General features: G+C 41.0%; 1 protein-coding gene across 6 annotated transcripts in view; it reads right to left on the reverse strand.

The window, feature by feature from the left end:
- NCKAP1 (NCK associated protein 1) overlaps positions 1 to 18,355 on the reverse strand; it is a 71,114-nt gene that overhangs the window by 26,472 nt on the left and 26,287 nt on the right. For 3 of the 6 annotated variants that reach the window (XM_075283795.1, XM_075283794.1, XM_075283792.1), the window contains 13 exons: positions 16,682 to 16,774; positions 15,111 to 15,167; positions 14,092 to 14,234; positions 13,830 to 13,920; positions 10,920 to 11,057; positions 9,447 to 9,495; positions 9,010 to 9,166; positions 8,695 to 8,751; positions 7,545 to 7,641; positions 5,265 to 5,371; positions 3,623 to 3,755; positions 1,164 to 1,245; positions 892 to 950 (listed from right to left, as the gene is read on the reverse strand). In XM_075283795.1, coding sequence (XP_075139896.1) covers positions 892 to 950; positions 1,164 to 1,245; positions 3,623 to 3,755; positions 5,265 to 5,371; positions 7,545 to 7,641; positions 8,695 to 8,751; positions 9,010 to 9,166; positions 9,447 to 9,495; positions 10,920 to 11,057; positions 13,830 to 13,920; positions 14,092 to 14,234; positions 15,111 to 15,167; positions 16,682 to 16,774 — 1,263 coding nt within the window. Of the gene's footprint in view, positions 1 to 891; positions 951 to 1,163; positions 1,246 to 3,622; positions 3,756 to 5,264; positions 5,372 to 7,544; positions 7,642 to 8,694; positions 8,752 to 9,009; positions 9,167 to 9,446; positions 9,496 to 10,919; positions 11,058 to 13,829; positions 13,921 to 14,091; positions 14,235 to 15,110; positions 15,168 to 16,681; positions 16,775 to 17,074; positions 17,179 to 18,355 lie in introns of those variants that run through there. The other 3 variants (XM_075283796.1, XM_075283793.1, XM_075283797.1) reach the window with 2 other exon arrangements.

The following is an 18,355-nucleotide window of genomic DNA, read 5'->3' on the forward strand; positions in this document are numbered from 1 at the left end:
TATTGTGGTGACTTATATACTTTTTGCAGTTCTCAGTAACTTATATACTTACCTCATTGTTTGTTCACCATTTCCATTAAGAGTTGCACGTTGCAGATCTGTGATGATTTATTATTTTGTCTTCACATTCACTCAGGCATTTGTTGTTCACTCTTATTTTTTGCATATGTGGGGTTTTATACTTACTGTTGTGGCATGTTTGGCACCCTGGCTGATTGTATACATTTCTATATACCACCTTCCTACCTGCTCAATTCTGTGGGTACTTCAGCTCCTCCATTAATTGTTATTTATGTTTACATGTTTGTGTATTTTTTATATTAATAAAATTAATATTTTTGATAGTTACGTTTGGTCTGGGTTTATTTTGGTTTTTTAAATTTTTAGACGGTGCAAACCAATACTGATAAATCTGATTCTGTCATCAGAACCTCATCAGCATATCAACCCAGCTCGGCAGATAGATAGATTAGGGTCATGAGCTCCTTTGAGCAACAACAGCATTGTCATTCATCTCTCTGGAGCGACTGCAATGCAAAGAGCTCACTTGCATATTGACAAAAACACCAAAGTCTTTGCAATGGAGACACCGAATCATTAGGGAAAAATTCTGTTTCAAATGGTCCTAATCTATCTATCTGAGGGGCCGGTTCACGTGCTCGGTTTTGGTCACCGACTACTTTTAAACTGTCTAGGTTAAATTCATACCACCTATGAGTTGGCTTAGCTCGGGGCACAATTTTGCACCAAAAAATGTGATGGAATTTTAAACTTTCCCTTGCAAGATTGTAACTATAAGTATTAAGAAATCTGCCATGTCTGAACATCACCTTACCACTCATGTAAAGCATTTGTATAACAAGAAGAAACCAGATTAAAAAGGTAAATTACCTGCAACCTGAACCAGTCCAGTCTCATCCCCCTGAAGTCAAAAACCTCTCCATCTTCCACTACAAATAAGAATAAAGTAGATTGAATATATTACACCTGCAAAGCTTTGCCATCTGAGACATTTATGGCCTTTCTAAAAAATATGCTATAAATGTCTCACAAGATGCCGTTCCCACTTATCTCAAGGCTGTAACCATTCTGACACATAGGCGCCGGTACCAGAGAGGTGACTGGCAACAACACAATTTGTGTAAGTCTACTGTACGCCTTACCTTGTTTTACGTTTAGTGACGTCATTGTGTTTACGAAGGAGGACATGATGATGGATTCATCCTCGGGACATACAGAGAGATTCTAGAGTGAAAAGAACACGGCAGATGTTGTAAATGCAGCGACAACGGAAAAGCTTTATTATTCAGGTGAGATACACAAGGTGTTTTGTATAGATTATATGACTTACTGCAATAACAGGAGGTAGTGTACGGATTCCCTTGTATCAGAAAGCTACCTAGTGGCCTAATATGTACAACTATTATATCCGCTAAACACCCAGACCCATGCTAATTCTTATAGTGCAAATCCTAAAATGAGGTATTTTACTTGTGTTTAGAACTTACTGATCTGTTATTGCTAGCCATTTGAAGCATAAAACATGTGTAAGGAAATCTGACAACCTAAACAAGCCAAAAGGAATACGGAGAGAAGAACTTCCCGTAGTTATTTACCCTGAGGGCTGCAAGCAGATCATGACACCACAGCGCCCTCTGCTGTCCAAAGTGTAAAATTATGTTTTGTGTGTGCCATGCCTCTTTGTATTACATTGAGACCCATTTGCTAGACTAGAAGGCAGGATGCTCTGTAATAGGGCTCTAGAAAACCAGCAGATGCTTTCGGATCCCAGATCTAAATATTAAAGAGGACCTTTCACCACTTCCAACAAGTCCAGTTCTTTACATCCTTTAATAGGGCCTGCACTTTCACTGATTCCAGCACAGTTGGAATTTTTTTTCTCTCTAGCCCCCACCATCCTAAGCAATCAATGCTGTTAGTTTTGGTGCACGATTTTTTATTTATACTCTGTCAGGTGTGCGGTGTCAGACAGGAGCAGACAAGAGGTGTGATGTTAAGCCACCCCCCTGCCTGACACCTCCCACCTGAAAGTATAGAGCATATATAGCACATCAACTAAACGCACTTATTGCTTAGGAACTGTGGAGGGCTAGAGAGAAATTTCAACTGTACTGGAATCAGTGGAGTTAAGAACTAGAATTGGTGAAAGTCCTCTTTAAGGAGCAAAAGAACTACTACAAAAATTCTACATTCTGCAGGTTGATAAATATGATTTTCAGCTTGTACATCGTTCATTATTTTGCAATTACACTGAAACGCCAAAGGATCATTTGTCTCACATAAAGCAAATGGCGAAGCAAAACCTACAGGTTTGGACACTGCGCTCGGTGCAGAAGTGTGTATTGCCGGATAGAGACTACGAGAAAAGCTTGTGTGGGATAATCCTGCAGTTATACTCAACCCCATCTGTTCCTTAATAAACCCAAATCAGAGACAGATGGGAGTCTGCCTGCTGGATCACACCAAGGGGGTGCTTATAACTATTATAAACACATGGGGCAGAGTGATGAAAATGGTCTTAAAGGGGATATCCCATTAAAGACACTTAACCCATATCCTGTCGCATCACTGGAGGTCCAAGCGTGGGGTCCGAGCGCTGGGTCCTCTAGTGAGGAGGAGAATGGACGAATGAAAGCACAACAGAACTCCAACTTTTTGGGTTTTTTAGAACCACACACCACTTTTCTGAAAAGTGTCCATAATGGGGCAGAAGATTCATTATAAGCAGACCACCCCAACAGAAACCCATGTGCAGATGTATACCGGGCCTTACGCACATCTATTGCTCTATTCAAAATGAGTAATTTGGAGTCCCCAATTTTGCACTTACCACCTGTCCTGGGGATAACTGCATTTTGTGGGACAACCTCTTTAAGTTCTCCAATGAGCTGTTTCTTTAGCTATAGTTATATTTTTTGTATGTATAAAAGAAAACGTGCATACAGAATTAGCAGGCATAAAAAGAGGTTATTGAAGGGAAAAAAAATAAAGCTTATTAATGCTTTCCCTGCACTGGATAAGCTTTATTACTAATATATATATATATATATATATATATATATATATATATATATATATATATATATATATATATATATATTGGTCACCTAGAGTCCTGACCATTACATCTGCATCAGGGTGCAGTCTTCCCTGCTGGCTCTATGCGACATCACCAACTGAGCAGGGTCCGTTCTATGACCAAGAATTGGTCGGAGAGACAAAACATCCAACCTCCCCATCTGCACACTGCAAAGCTTAGCATGGGGACCCTGCCTATATATTAGTAATAAAGTTTATCCAGTGCAGGGAATGCATTGATAAGCTTAATATTTCCAGGCATTGTCCCTCCTAACTATACTTTTGAAGCTGGGGCTGATCACTTCACATAGCTGTATCTCTGGTTTCATACCATCTAGAACAGTGGTTCTAAATATGACAAAACTGGAGATATCACTGGTCGAGTCTCCAATTTTGTCATAGCTAGAACTGCAATCTTCGTAGCATATGAAAGATGAAACATAAGAAATCTATAGCTTCCTGTAGTTCACATATGCAGAACGCGTTCTACAGGAAGAAAGAGGCGAGTAAGAGAATCTCTTACCTGTACCAGTTCATTCAGGACCACCGCATCAAAGCCAGACAGGTACTGCACATAATACCTCTGCATCACTGGGCCATATTTCCTGACATGTGCTCGCAGTTCTTCCATATAAAATATGAGCTCTGCTATATGTCTGCGTGGAAGAGACAAACAATTTAATATTGTTACACTAAGCTTTAATACTAAATTACTGATTGACATGGTTTTCAGTATTCTTCACATAAGATCATATCATTGAGATGGAGCATCAAGTTTCCATAGTTCTTAAAACATCCACTATTCAATACTATACAGAGACATAAACCAAAATGTCACTCTTGTAACGCCTAGTATACTGAACCTGTAAACAGTAAACACCAGTGAGGGTGGGTTCACACCTGCGCCCAGTCTCCGCTTTGCAGGTTTCGGTCTTCTGCCGGAGAAACTGGACAGGAGACGGAAACCAGCAGTCACTTTTCAAACCCATTCATTTGAATCGGTTTGCAAAGTGTCCGCCCGTGAGCACCTTCTGGTCTCCGTGCTGAAACAGTTTTTATTTATTTTTTTAGCCGGACACGCAGGACTTTGTGTCCGGTTAGAAAAAAAAAAAAAAAAAAAAGTTTAGCCGCAGAGACCAGAAGACGCTCACAGGCAGACACTCACTGCCGGGTTTCCGTCTCCTGTCAGGGTTTCTCAGGCAGAAGACGGAAACCCACAAAGCAGAGACCGCTATGAAATTTTCCCGCCAGAGTAATATGGATTGGGTTAGGAGTTTGACCCCTATAGGATACCATGACAAATATAGGATACCATGACAAAATGGTATACAAACTTATGGATTTTTTTTTTATGCCCATGTTGTGGCAATGTGACTACATTCACTTTCATTAATGGTGATGATCATAGCGTTATACTGAGATTTCTGACTATACAAGATGTTTCGTAGCCCCTTGCTGTGTAGCCTTAGGGCTAGTTCACACGGGGCAAAATGATCAGGATTTTAACACGGAGTCCGCGTCAAAATCCTGCCACCTCCCATTGAAATCATTGGGAGCTGGTCATTTCATTTTCCGTGAGCAGTTTGTTCCTGTTCACGGAAAAAAGAAGTGAGCTGCCCTTTCTTCAGGCGGATTCCGTGGCTGATTCATCCACGGTGTCCGCCTCGCGACACCACCCTCTGGACTAGGCCCATTCATTTGAGCCTAATTCGGAGCGGAAAGTCGCGATGGGATGCCAGTGCACTGCACCCGCATCCCATCTTAGCAGCCGCGACGGAATGTGTTCACACGGAACCCCATGTGAACTAACCCGTAGATTCACTGCTTAGTCACCTCCATGGAGGCCAACAGCATGTCTGTCTCATGTAAAGAAGGATACTGTAAAGGTACCTGGCACTCATCCAGCACATACAGTGAACAGACACTACAAGCACAGTGTGAATGTAGCCTTACCATCACACCCTGCTCTGAAAGATATTTCTTTCCTTGCCATGTGGCTATGACTGGCTCACTACATTGATGGTGAAGCAATCTGCTTTCCTTTCAAGCAGTTAAACTGTGATCGATTTACCCCGCTATGAGTTTTCCACATCACTCTTCAACAAATACCCATTACCGTAGATTATGCATGCAACCACGCAATGGAGAACACAAAAGTGACTCACTTATCCATAAAATCGTCTGCCACCTTCTTTGGAATGTTATCTGCATGCCGGAGCAGCCAAATGATTTCATCTCGAGCAAATGACAAAGCCATGAATACAAAAAGAGCCTTGAGAGAAAGAAAGCAAATGCGTTAGATTTCATTATAGGTAAACAGAAGTACTTACTGAGAAAGTGTCATGGGAAGAGGAAACCGAACAGGTACAAAGAAAGTAGTGAGCAAATTACAAAATGTTTTTCTGATGAAATGAAAACCAGGAAAAAGTGCACAAACACAGCCATTACAGGCGCTCTTCCCTTTCCATATCATTACACCGGCAGGGGGTCAGACACTGCGCCAGATAAATGGCGCTTCTCCTGTGTGGCAATTATATTGGTTTCTTTATCTTTGACTTCGAAGGGGCTGTTGACACAGTAGAAAATGAAGAGGAATTCTTCTTCATTTTCCATTTGCCTGCAGCCAGATGCCGATGGAGGACACCAGCATTTCACCTCTGATTAGACTCAGATGAATGGGACTAATAAGCAGGGAGTCTCGAACTGTGGCATTTGTGGCCAGATCGAGCAGCGTGCTTATTTTTTTTTTTCAATGTTCTACTTCCATCTCTGCCTCCCATTGAACACAATGGGAAGCAGAGTATGGGTGGGAGCTGCCGCTGGTTCAGGGGCGGAATCCAGACCCAAATTCGAGTCACATTCTTATATGTGAACTGCCCCTAAGGGTATGTTCACAGGCCCAAATTTCACCTGGATTCTGCCTCCCATTCGTTTCAAGGGGACGCTGATTTTTACCACTAGCTGAATTTTTCAGCTAGCAGAAAAGTGTCGTGCTTGATCTTCAGATGCATTCCGCTTCATAATTCCCATTGAAGTGAATCACCTCGCGACATGTGCCTGAAGACACTCCTTCCCGACTAGGCCCATTCATTTGGGCCTAATGTGGAGTGCACGACTGGATGCCGATGCAGTGTGATTTACAAAGCAAAACCTGCCTGAAGATAGATCATGATGCTTTAGTCCACTAGGTGAAAAAAACAGCTAGAGGTTTAAGAAAAAAAAAAAAAAGTCTGCCTGACTCCTATTGAAATTAATGGGAGAGTTGGGAGGCGGTTTTTGAGGCTCATGCAAAACAAATTCTGTGGTCAGGATATTGGATTGTAGCTAGTTCAAGCAGTTTTATCCATATTCTTCTATTTGTACGTACAAGTGGCAATGTCTATGAGGACTTATTCATCACCCAAAGAAGCAACAGAATTTACTGTATCACACAAGCTTTTCATGGAGGAGACAGACATTCTTATCACACTCACTGCTGAGGATTATACAAGCCCCTGTCATACAGTTATACTAGAGAAGATGACAGTGCCATATCTGCATACTTGTGGTCATCTTAGGTTTTTTAGGAAGATAGAAGGGAAGATAGTTACACTGTTCTCCCAGCAAGCAGAGATGGTACTGCCTCTAACCGCCCATATAACGCTGTCATCATGGCACTGATAGCAAAACATAGGAAGGGGAAAGAAAGCAAAGAAAATCTAAACATGAAGATGATATCTGATCAGAAGTGAGGGTGCAGTGATGGAAAGTTGGGCTTCTGCTGGCGTGATAAAGCTGGATATCAATGCCAATGTGCAAAACACAATATATTGGTAAGTGTGTTAAAGTATGAATAACCACCATTAAAGAGGATCTTGGGCACATGTGGTTTTATATACTGCTAGAAAGCCAACAATGCGCTGAATTCAGCGCACTGCCGGCTTTCCAGTTATGTGTCCCAGGGCTTGAGATATTGGTACTGCTACCGATGTCTGGACACTATCAGAAGGGTGTTCCTGACAGTCTAGCTGGGCTGAGGAATGCCCCCCTGAAAGTACTGTCCATAGCCTTGTACTGTCAGAGGGGGCGTGATTACCGCACAGCAATGATGCTGAGCGGTGATGAACATCAGCCAGTACTAGTCTATGGATGAGTACAGTCAGGAGGGGTGTCCCTCACAGCCCAGCATCATCACTGGGCTTTAAGGAACGCCCCCTCTGCCAATACAAAGCTATGGACAGTACTGTCAGGGAGCGGGGTGTTCATCACATTCAGCTAGACTGTCAGGAACGCCCCTCTGACAGTGGCCAGACATCGGTAGCAGTACCAATATCTTCAGTCCAGGGACACATCTGGAAAAAATTATATAAAACCGCATGTGCCTGATAACATGGAAGGTATTCTTAAAGCCATGTTACTCGGAATGAATGCACTACACTATAGTGTTAACAGGTTTACAAACATACCTTTGGCCCAAGTAAACCAGGTTGGTCAGAAAGGACAGTGGCCAGCTCCTTCAGTGCAGACCTTAAGAATTTGCGCCTTTCTCTGTGTGTGGCACCACTAAATAAAAAAAATAGAGAATAAAAGTGACCATGCCTATGAAAGCTTGTACATTTATACATCCTAAATACCATCTGCACCAGTACAGGAGATGTGTTTGCAGGCAGATGTAGTAAAGCCAGCGTCCCTTAAAAGTATTGCCCTAATTTTACCGAAAACCTCTCCCAGCCAGAAACATTTAAGTATGTCAAAAAATAAAAGTTTCAAGAATGTAAATGGCTGGTTATTAATTTTAGGATTTTTCTGGCTTTTTATTTTTTGCACATTTCATTAAAAACAAAATAATTTTTAACATTCTCCACTGTTGACCACTACAGGGAGCATCAAGTGTGTACTCTGTTAACACACACAGCCCTTAGGATTGGCTCCCGTTCTAACATCTCCCATGCTGAATATCTATTTGCTTAAGGAGATTTGACTTTTTGTAAGGGTCAAGTGTAGCTGTGTCACTGTGATTGCTTAAGGACCTTAGATAAGGCTTTCAAAGGTCCTTGAGCAACTAGAAATAATGTGTGTACTGTGTAGTGCATTGATACCGTGCAAAGGAGATCTTCCCTCTAGTGGCCAACAGTGGTAAATACTAAAATATAAACACTTTATAACTTTTGTTTTATCACATCAGGAAATATTAAAAGAAAAAGAAAAATTACAAAATTAAGAAACTGTAATTTTCATTAATTAAAAAAAAGGAAGACTGTGTGAACCATGACTAAGCATGTGTCCAGCAGCTCTCAGCTCATTTGTTGGATGTCCACGTAACTATATACTTTGAACACCAGGTGGCACCATACTATTTAAGTACCTTAATGTCAACTTTTCATAGGAACATTTTTTTATCATCATATAAAAGGCAAACGTCTTCTGCTGTACAGAATAAATTATATTTATTAGTAGGACAATCCCTTTAAAGTATACTCTGCTGTCCCTTTGCAACCGACTAAACTAACAGTTCAATAGTAAGAACACAAGATGTGCTTATTAAGTAAAGGACAAAATTTAAAAAATTTTGCAAAAAATTTATGAAAAAGTAGAGCTACAATAACTTTTACTTACGCATGTGAAATTGCGGCTTCCTTACATTCTCGGATGTCATTAATTCGCTTATTGTAACTAAAACAGAAACACAAACAAGTTAGTAGGAATCTTGAAACTCATTAAAAAATAAAATTATTATTATTTTTATTAATAATAATAATATTTTAGGAACACAAAGTAGGCCATCTCCCCATTTCTTGGTTCAAAACCAAAACCACATTGTGACTCAACATTAAGATCTACAAGTCTCGGCTACGAGGTCTACTGGCAGATCACGGCCTATCATTTGCCCACAATGGACCTTGTTTACAAAGTAAAGAACTACTGACATACCCTCTGATGTTAACAAAAAGATCTTCTGCCGCCTTATGGATATGAAAAACTTCATCTCTGTAGAGGGAAAGACAAGAGCTGCTCTGCAGGGCGAGCTTCCACAGATTGAGCGCGGTAGCGTCTGTATTTAGTATTCCATGGCACAGTATGAATCCAACTGAGAAGGAACCAAACACGAGACCACAGTCATACAGGACACCAATTACAATTATTGTGACAGTGTCATTCTTTTAACCCTTTCATAACCAGGACAGGATTGGGGCTTTCATGGAGAGATCAAAATTTCTTCTTTTGGAATTCTCCTGAAGTCTATTCAAAACACAACTTTTTTAAAGAAAAAAAAAAAAAAAAAAAACTGTTGCATGAGCAGTATAATAAACCCTTGATGTGGAGAAAGCACCAATATAAAGAAACTTCAGTAAAAGATTGTTACTTACAAATGATCCATTTTTCCATTGCATCCAGTGAAAGATATTCACAAGGCATCTGAAGGAAGAACAAGCAAACTATGTAACTACTTTATTTAGGCGACATTCACATCCTACCATTCACTACCATCACAATGCCAGTCAAAAACAGCCGGATGAAGAAGTCTCTGACTTTTTCTTCTGGCGGTTTCAGTTTTAAAGACCAGACACCAAACGGATCCAATTATCGTTAATAGGGTCCATCGTTGCACTGTATGTGCCTATCCAGTGTTCCGGTCCTCTGATAAACCAGAACAACGGAAAGCCCGAAGCTAGTATAAACCTAGTGTAAGAGCTCTTTTAAATGCAATGTCTCTTTAAACAAAAACAGAGAAAAAAAAAATATGCTGCCTTTATATTCTTGAAATCCAGCAGCTTCTTGACTCCTGGTTGGACAAACTGGGGGCCCATATTTTTCTTCGCAATCAGTCTCAACATCACATAGCCAGCTAGAGACTGTACTACATCTACCTACTCTAGATTTTCCTAAATAATTCTAGAGTCTAGAAGTATATAGCCGCCAGCTGGTGAATTATAGAGGAGTGACAGAAGTTTCTGCCTGTCCCTGTGGAGAATCTTTGTGGTACAGTCTGGTTTGGTCTATGTGGTAGAGTCCATCAAACAGGAAGTCAGAGACCATCAAAGTCCATCAAACAGGAAGTCAGAGACCATCAAAGTCCATCAAACAGGAAGTCAGAGACCTCTGCATTTATCCCCGAACAGGAGGACTCAGAACAAAAAATAAATAAAAGCATAAAATAAAAAAGCAATAACTAAATAATGTAATAGAAGAATTATTTGGATATTGGGGGATAGATACATAATGACTGAAAAAGGAGCTTCTTCAATCCAACAAACATTTGGTGGCAGTGGGCTAAGTGTGTTAATAAAATAAAACAACCAATACTCATTGTTTATGCCAGGTTCACACCAGCGCCTGGGTTTCCATTCTTCAGGTGCACTTGGGGACCCAGAGTATGGTAACCTAATCCGCTTAAGAAGTGGTTGCCCATAGACCTTATAGACTATAATGGGTCCAACAGGTTTATTCCCCCAAAAAAGCATTTTTTAAGTGGGAACGGAAACACTGAATGGAATACAGGCGCAGGTGTGAATTTAGCCTTAGTTTCTGACTGCTGGTCTGTACTAGTAGGTCTCATCTCGATACTCAGTGAATGTCTGCTCAGCCTATCATTATCCCTGTTGCCGCAGGTGGATAATGGAAAACATTTTTTGGTGTTACATGTGTACCGAGATGGGAGATGCAGACCTGTGAGACCCCAGATGGTTGGGGTTGTGTCTGTACGCAATAGGAAACTGTCCAATCAGCGACCGACATGTAGGTACACACCCTTATGACAGGAAGAATGGTCACTAAAATTGACATGCAATGTGGTCTGGATTTTATTTATAAGGAATACATAAAGTGATCTAGTTCTGTACCGTGTCTGACTGCGCGGGGTTCAGCATTGTACTTGGGGCACTAATGAGACTGAGAAGTTGGGCATTTCTCCACTGTTCTGCTGAAAGATTTCTTCGAGGGTACACCATCTGAAGTGAAATTAGGGCATCTGACAATGACTAAACAAAGGAGAGAAAGAAAACATAAAAGAGAATGTAAATCTCTGCATTACAGAACAAAGACTGGCATACTCATACAGCAATAATCAAGTTCATCAAGTCAGGAAATTATGGCCTGACAGAAGGGATGTGGAAGCCAATGACTATAATGGGTTTCCATTTCAGATTTCTTATTGAAGGCAAAAAAGATAATCCAAGATGGAAAATTATCAAACCCACAAAAAGACACAGAAAAGTCTTTGATAAAAAGAAACAAACTTTTATTAATCCAAATATATCTCGGTGGAGATGCAGTATACATATCACTTCATTGTTAAGGAGCTATACGGTCAAGTATTAGACTGTATGTTTCTCAAGAAATTCTATTTCAGTACACAAAAAACATGGCCTGCAAGGCGGTGCAAAATACAGATTATTCTTTAAGCTGCTGTGTAGGGGAGTATTTGGTAAAAATGTTTGTAAGAAACTTATATTAACCAATTTTACTTCCTTATCCTTAGGAAAACCCTTAAAGAGGACCTTTGGGCACATGCAGTTCTATATACTGCTGGAAAGCTGACAGTGCGCTGAATTCAGCGCACTGTCAGCTTTCCCAATCTGTGCCCCGGGTAAAGCGCTATCGGTCCCGGTACCGTAGCGCTTTACAGTCAGAAGGGAGTTTCTGACACTTAGCCAGGGGCGCCCTTCTGCCCAGCAGCGCCTATTGCGCTGTACTGTGGAGCGGGGAGGAATGCTTCCTCCGCCATCCTAATAATACTCGTCTATGGACGAGCTGTGTGAGCAGAGGGAGGGGGTGTTCCTCCCCGCTCCACAGTACAGCGCGATAGGCGCTGCTGGGCAGAAGGACGCCCCTGGCTAAGTGTCAGAAACTCCCTTCTGACTGTAAAGCGCTACGGTACCAGGACTAATAGCGCTTTACCCGGGGCACAGATCGGGGAAGCCGACAGTGTGCTGAATTCAGCACACTGTCAACTTTCAGGCAGTATATAGAACTGCCTGTACGCAATCTGATGAAAGGTCCTCTTTAAGCTATGATCAAATCTGAGTTGGCATTTTCATTTGGTGACTGTCACAGTGACTGCCGAAAATCACTCGACAAAAAAAAAAAAAAAGTGATGCAAGTCAAACTTTTTCACTTTAACAGAATGGACCCATCATAGTCAATGGTGTTAAAAGTCAGGGAGGGGTGCCATTCAAATAGCTAAATCTCCAGTTTTATAAGGCAGTCTAAGGATTGACAATCGAAAAATACACGATTTTGTTCATGTGCGTTTGGTTTTTGCAAGATTCGACCTGCAGTTTCATTTGGACCAAACAGGTGCAAATCAGAATTGCAAGGTTTGCACAATACTTACTTATACTGTAAAAGGGGCTGCGCTAAATAATCATTTAATCATAATCGAGGTAAAATGCCTGATTAATTGAGATTTGGATTTAGGTTATAATCGTCCAGCCCTATGACAATGATTCTGGTGTCATGTGAAAGCTGAGAATTTCAGTTATCATATGTTTCCAAAATCGCAGTATCAATAACTATCTAAATATACCAAACTAGTTAAAAGACACAGTCAGGAAGGTCATTTTTATATGGACTATAAACTACTGCAATGCAAGCTCAAATCAAAGCTCAAAGTTTTTTTAATAGCAATAAATGTGATACTCTAAGTGCTCGTTCACACGTGAGCCCAGGGGAGGTTTTTGACAGCGGATTTCGCGTCAAAAACCTCCCCTTACAATGGTGGTCTATGCAGACCGCCAGGCTTCTTTTTTCCACTAGCGGCGGGTTGCTGCTAGCGGAGAAAAGAAGCGACCTGCCCTATCTTCAGGCGGACCTATGGGCGGGACCGGGTGGGCTTGTGGGCGGGCGTGTCTGTGGGTGGGCAGATCACGAGAGCAAGACAGCGGCATTCTGTGGCTGCCCAGGGATCCCCAGTGTCTGCTTCTTCACAGCGCAGGCTGAGAGTCATCTACAGACACTGGCAGGCAGGGCTGCCGCAGCCCCAGCCTGCCAGTGTCCGGAGATGATTCTCAGTCTGCACTGTGAAGAAGCAGACACCGGGGATCCCTGCATCCCGCGATCGACCCATACGTCCTTTGCGATCTACCAGTAGATCGCGATCGACGTATTGGGCACCCCTTCTCTAAGTAGTATAAAATTGAGAGACAAAAATCTATTTGAAATGACCCTTCACCTCTTTGGCAACTGCTACATCTGTGCATTAGCAATGCAAACATGTACAGACTTTCCCTCGCATTATCTTCGTAAAATCGCTGTTAGGGAGAACTTTAAGCCAGTTATCTATTAAAGATGACCTTTCACCCCCACCAAGTTCAGTTCTTTGCAACATTTAATAGTTGCTTCTCTACTGATTCCAGCACAGTTAGAAATTTTTTCTCTAGTCCCAACCATTCCCAAGCAATCAATGCTGTTAGTTTTGGTGCCCAAGATGCTATTGAGGCTCTGTACTGCCAGGAAGGTGGTGTCAGACAAGGGCAGGAAAGGGATGTGATTCTGAGCTGTGATATTGGCTGCCTAGGATTGTGGTTCTGAATCACACACCCCACGGCTGAAATGGCACATTACTTTGTATTTAAGTGGCTTCCGTCCCCCATTGACTTCACTCTACGCCCATCAGGTAACCTGCAAACCTTTGTATAATGTTTACTAGGATACCACAGATTACTAGGAATCTCCATTTGTAAGTGAAATTTGTATTAGCATGTGAGGCAAAAGTTCAGCAGAAATTCAATTTTTAACTAAATTACACCAACCTTACTATGGGGTACAAACTCTTCCATCATCTTTTTTAGAGGATTTTCATAGTCTACAATCATCTGTCCAAGCCGAGGGTACTCTCGATCACTAGAGGAATAACAAAGCAGGAATACAATGAAATCATCATGATTTGCAATAAAACCTAGAATCCCCAGTTTAAAAGAGCAGTCTGTCCTTTCCCCCTATGTGATAAATATAGTGGCGGAGTATAGACCCTATGAAGAAAGCCCGATATTAGACACAATGCTACGCACATACCTGGCCCCATGAGTCATTTCATGAGAGTAGTTGTACAGTCCTATAATTGCTTTCCTTTCTTCAATACGAGAAAGCATTATCATTAGAGTAGTGTAGGTTATGATCAAATCTAAGTAGTTCTTGGTTAAATCAAAGTTGACAGTCTGCAGAAATAAAACAGAAAATGGTTGGAGTTAAAGACGAACACAGAAAAAAAGGGGTAAACTAATAAGGGATGGGTCATTTTTTTTTATATTATTTCTCTCTAAATAATAAACAAATAATAAAAATATCTATTTAGACATATATATATCTATATATATATCTATCTATATATATATATATATATATATATATATCTATATCTATATCTATATCTATATATATATATATATATATTCTTATATGGATTTTTTTTCTGTAGTCCCGTACCTGAGCAATCATTGCTGTCTCAGCACAATAATACTCTACTGGCAGTTGGGAAGTCAAAGGCTTCAGCACAAAAAGACAGGGACTGTCCACCTGACAGCCAATTTATGCTGAAACCAATAGTGATGATTGCTCAGGAATGGTGTGGGTGGAGAAAAAAAATCCCGTCTGCACCAGAATAACAGTTGGTGGACTGGTGAACAGTCCTTTTTAAAGGTTTTATTTTATTTATTTTTTTTTTTAAATCTGTGGATTTATATTAAAGCTCCTTAGATTTAAGGGTCACCAACGTGACTAGTGTGATCTTAATCCACAGCATAGTCCATGTTATGATATTATCATTGCAAACATCTTTCTTTGCAAAGCACTGGGTGAAACCTGTGACAATTCCACAACAAAATCTGCATAAAATCAGCATGTAAAACATGTGGAAGTCAGTGCAGATTCAGCATGCATTTTTGCACATCCCACTCCACAGCAGAATGTGCGCGTGAAAGTCCAATCATGATAATACTGATTTTGGCAATGCGTATTCACTTATACACAAGGGACGTGGCTTATAGAACAAGTGTTATATATTATGTAAAATCACCTAACTCATGTATACTTACAATATCAAAGAAAACTTGACACACATCAATAGTGTTAAGCAGCTCACATACATGATCCTGAAAAGAAGAATAAGATTATGTACACCTTAATCCAAGCTAAATGGAGTAAGTACTATAAGAGAACATCCCAGTCACATCAATAAACAACTAGCCAACCAAAAGTCACAAGACTAGACATGTAGTCTGCATATCAGGAGTGACAGTAAACAGGGAGCCAGTTGCAATCATGTGACCCAGAGTCAGAACCCCAGGTCTGGCATCAAGAAAACCCCAGCACATGTAAGCACAACTACAATCTCTAATATCGCTTAATATCTAAATGGTGGGGGGGCCAGCCCTTACACAGCTGTTTGGAGTATGCCTGACCCCTCTACCATAACGTGCAATGGTATGCCCCGTCCCTGTACAGGGCAGTGTTACTGCATTGATTCTGTTGTTCTATTTGCTCTTATAATACTATGCCAGCTCTGATGTGGAAAAATATTTAGTAAACTTATGGGATCTGTTTGCCTGTCTATATACAGTCTTTGCAGTTTGGTTGATTCAGTGTATTCACTTGAAAGAGGACCTTTCACTACCTCCAACAAGTCCAGCTCTTTACATGAATTAATCCCCTATGTCCCACTGATTCTGGTACAGTTGGAATTTTAGCTCTAGCTTCCACTGTTTCCAAAAAAATCAATGCTGTTGCCTTTAATGTCTGAGATGCTATTTAGGCTCTGTACTGCCAGGGGGCAGTGCCAGGCTGGAGCAGACAAGGGGTGTGGTTCTAAGCGTCGACACTGGCTGCCTCTGATTGGATAGCTGATTCACTCCCCCTGCCCCTCATCAGACAGCAAAATTTCCTGCACTTGTGGCACGGGAATGGTGGGGGCTAAAGAAAAAAAAAATTCAACTGTGTTGGAATCAGTGGAATGGCACCTTTTCGAAAGATACTTAAAACTAGACTTGGTGGTTGGTTGGTGAAAAGGACTTTTTAATGCAAATAAATTATACTACTACTAGTAACTCGCGTGAAGTGCTGGCGAGGACACTGAACTATTCACTACCAAGTGATGGATGTGACATGGACTGCTGTTTGGATGTCACATAGAAGTAAATGGAGCAGTGACACCATCAGGTCATTAGCATAGGGAACTCCCAATACACCTCCAAAGATCAGACACTGTAGCAGTAACATGTGGATTTGTGGCCATAATTTGGGTGGAATCAGAGTTTGTAAAAAGTTTACTGACTCCATCTTCAAAATAAAATGATTATAATTGTACAATTATTAATATTGGATAATTAATTAGGTGTATGGTTTGCTACATATTTACTTTCATAGGAACTCAATCGCTAGCTTTTCTCATGGATTAGAGAATCTTTATTGCTTCCTACTGACCAAAGCTGGCAACCATTTACAAAGGAGTCGTGAAAAACAGGGGAGTCTGTGTTGGTTTGACCTACCGACTTCAAAGCCTTGTATGGGGGCAGTGTTATTAGTGGAAAAACCCTTTAAATTGGGCCACCGCCACACAAGTTTGCCAAGAGTCACTGCTATCAAGCACAAGATTAAGTCACACACTTACCTTAAATTCCATAACATCCACAAAAGTGAAGTAGTAAAGTGCCAAATTTTTCAGAATCTCAGACTTCTCTTTTTGTAGTTGGGCAAGCTGTTGCTGTGAATTTTGGAAGACAAACATTCAGTAAATTCAGATAATCCCAATGCGACATACAAAAACGACCACCACCCTATAAATCTGGCCTCCTGCTTGTAGTTTAGGATGCCCACAAGATCTGATACTTACCGCGCTCTAGTATAATACAAGGAGTGTGAATTTATTTATAGACTGTTAGGCATGTTAGATGTAGAGAATGGAAGAACGTAAAAGCAACTGTCCTAAAGGTGTGTCAATAGAAAGATAGAGCAAGGCATCCTGAGATGTAGAAGCATAGGACACGTAAAATTCTGAACTTACCAAACAGAATATCCAGGCAAAGCCACGTTACGCATGCAAAATAAATGTAGATACAAACATAAAATACAGTAAAACGATCTAGAACTAGAGAGTCACAATAAGACAGGAGCAACCGAAAGGAAAAAAAAAAGAAAGAAGCAAAACACTTGTTAGACACAAGAGAATAATGGGCAAGGCATAGAGAGATATTAGAGATATATACACAGGAAAATGTGAACACACAATGAGGCAATGTACGTTACGCAAAGCAAAGCAAGATTATTTCATGAAAGTAGAGGATGAAGCGGATCGGTAAGCGATGTTAGCACCAGGAGGAAGAAGACCTGATATAGTCTAACACAAACCTGAAGTAGGCCTATGTATAAAGCAACCCAAAATAAGACTAAGGGGGTCGAGCTGATGGGAAAAGCAGTGGCCATTAACCTAAAGAAGGAGTCAGCCAACAGTGGAAAAATCGTCACATAGGAGCCGTTCACACAGAGGTAGTCTTCAACACATGCAGGTAGTCCGCATGTCATCGACACAAACACCAGCGTTGGTGGAGGAACTGCCTGAGGCCAGGGCCCAACATGGCGTAAAGGCCGCAATTTGTCCACTATAAAAATTCTGACGTTTTACAGTCAGAGCAAAGTGGATGGTACTCTAGCCAATCCCATGCCCACACTGCGATAAAAACTGCCCTGCGAGCATATTGCGATTTCCAAAAGTGGTGCGGTTTTGGAAATCGCGGCAAGTCAATTATAGATATGGAAACGCCGGCAGTTTCCTCATAGGTATAATTGAAACAGAAAGTTGAAAGACTTTAGACTTTGTCTACAGTGCTGCGGGACGAACTGCGATGTGCTGCAGTGCAGTTTTTTCCGCAGACGACACGTGGGGCCTTAGCATGAAGAGAACTCATTCATTTACACCATTTCCAGCTTTGTGCCCATTTTTAACAAAACTCCTCCTTTAAGCATATAGATAGCTTATAGCAATCTATCAAATCCTTACACTGTAGTTTGTGCATACAATACCGTATACCGTTTATATAATAAGCTATACCCACCCACCAATAATTTCAATATACATCTGTATAGTCCTATGGCTCCACAGTTTCCAGCCTGAACAAGAAATTGTACAAAATGCAATTTTCTAATATTTTAGTCTACGGTAATATGTTCTAGAAATCAAATATACGTATGCATCCTGTTTCTTAAGGAAGCTGTGTATACAGGCACAAGCCCCCCAGCGCGCAGCAGTAAAATACAGAGCGCTATTGTCAAGCCGGACTGGAGCTGA

The sequence above is a fragment of the Leptodactylus fuscus genome, chromosome 8 (genome assembly GCF_031893055.1).
Source record: "Leptodactylus fuscus isolate aLepFus1 chromosome 8, aLepFus1.hap2, whole genome shotgun sequence".
Classification (NCBI taxonomy): Eukaryota; Metazoa; Chordata; class Amphibia; order Anura; family Leptodactylidae; genus Leptodactylus; species Leptodactylus fuscus.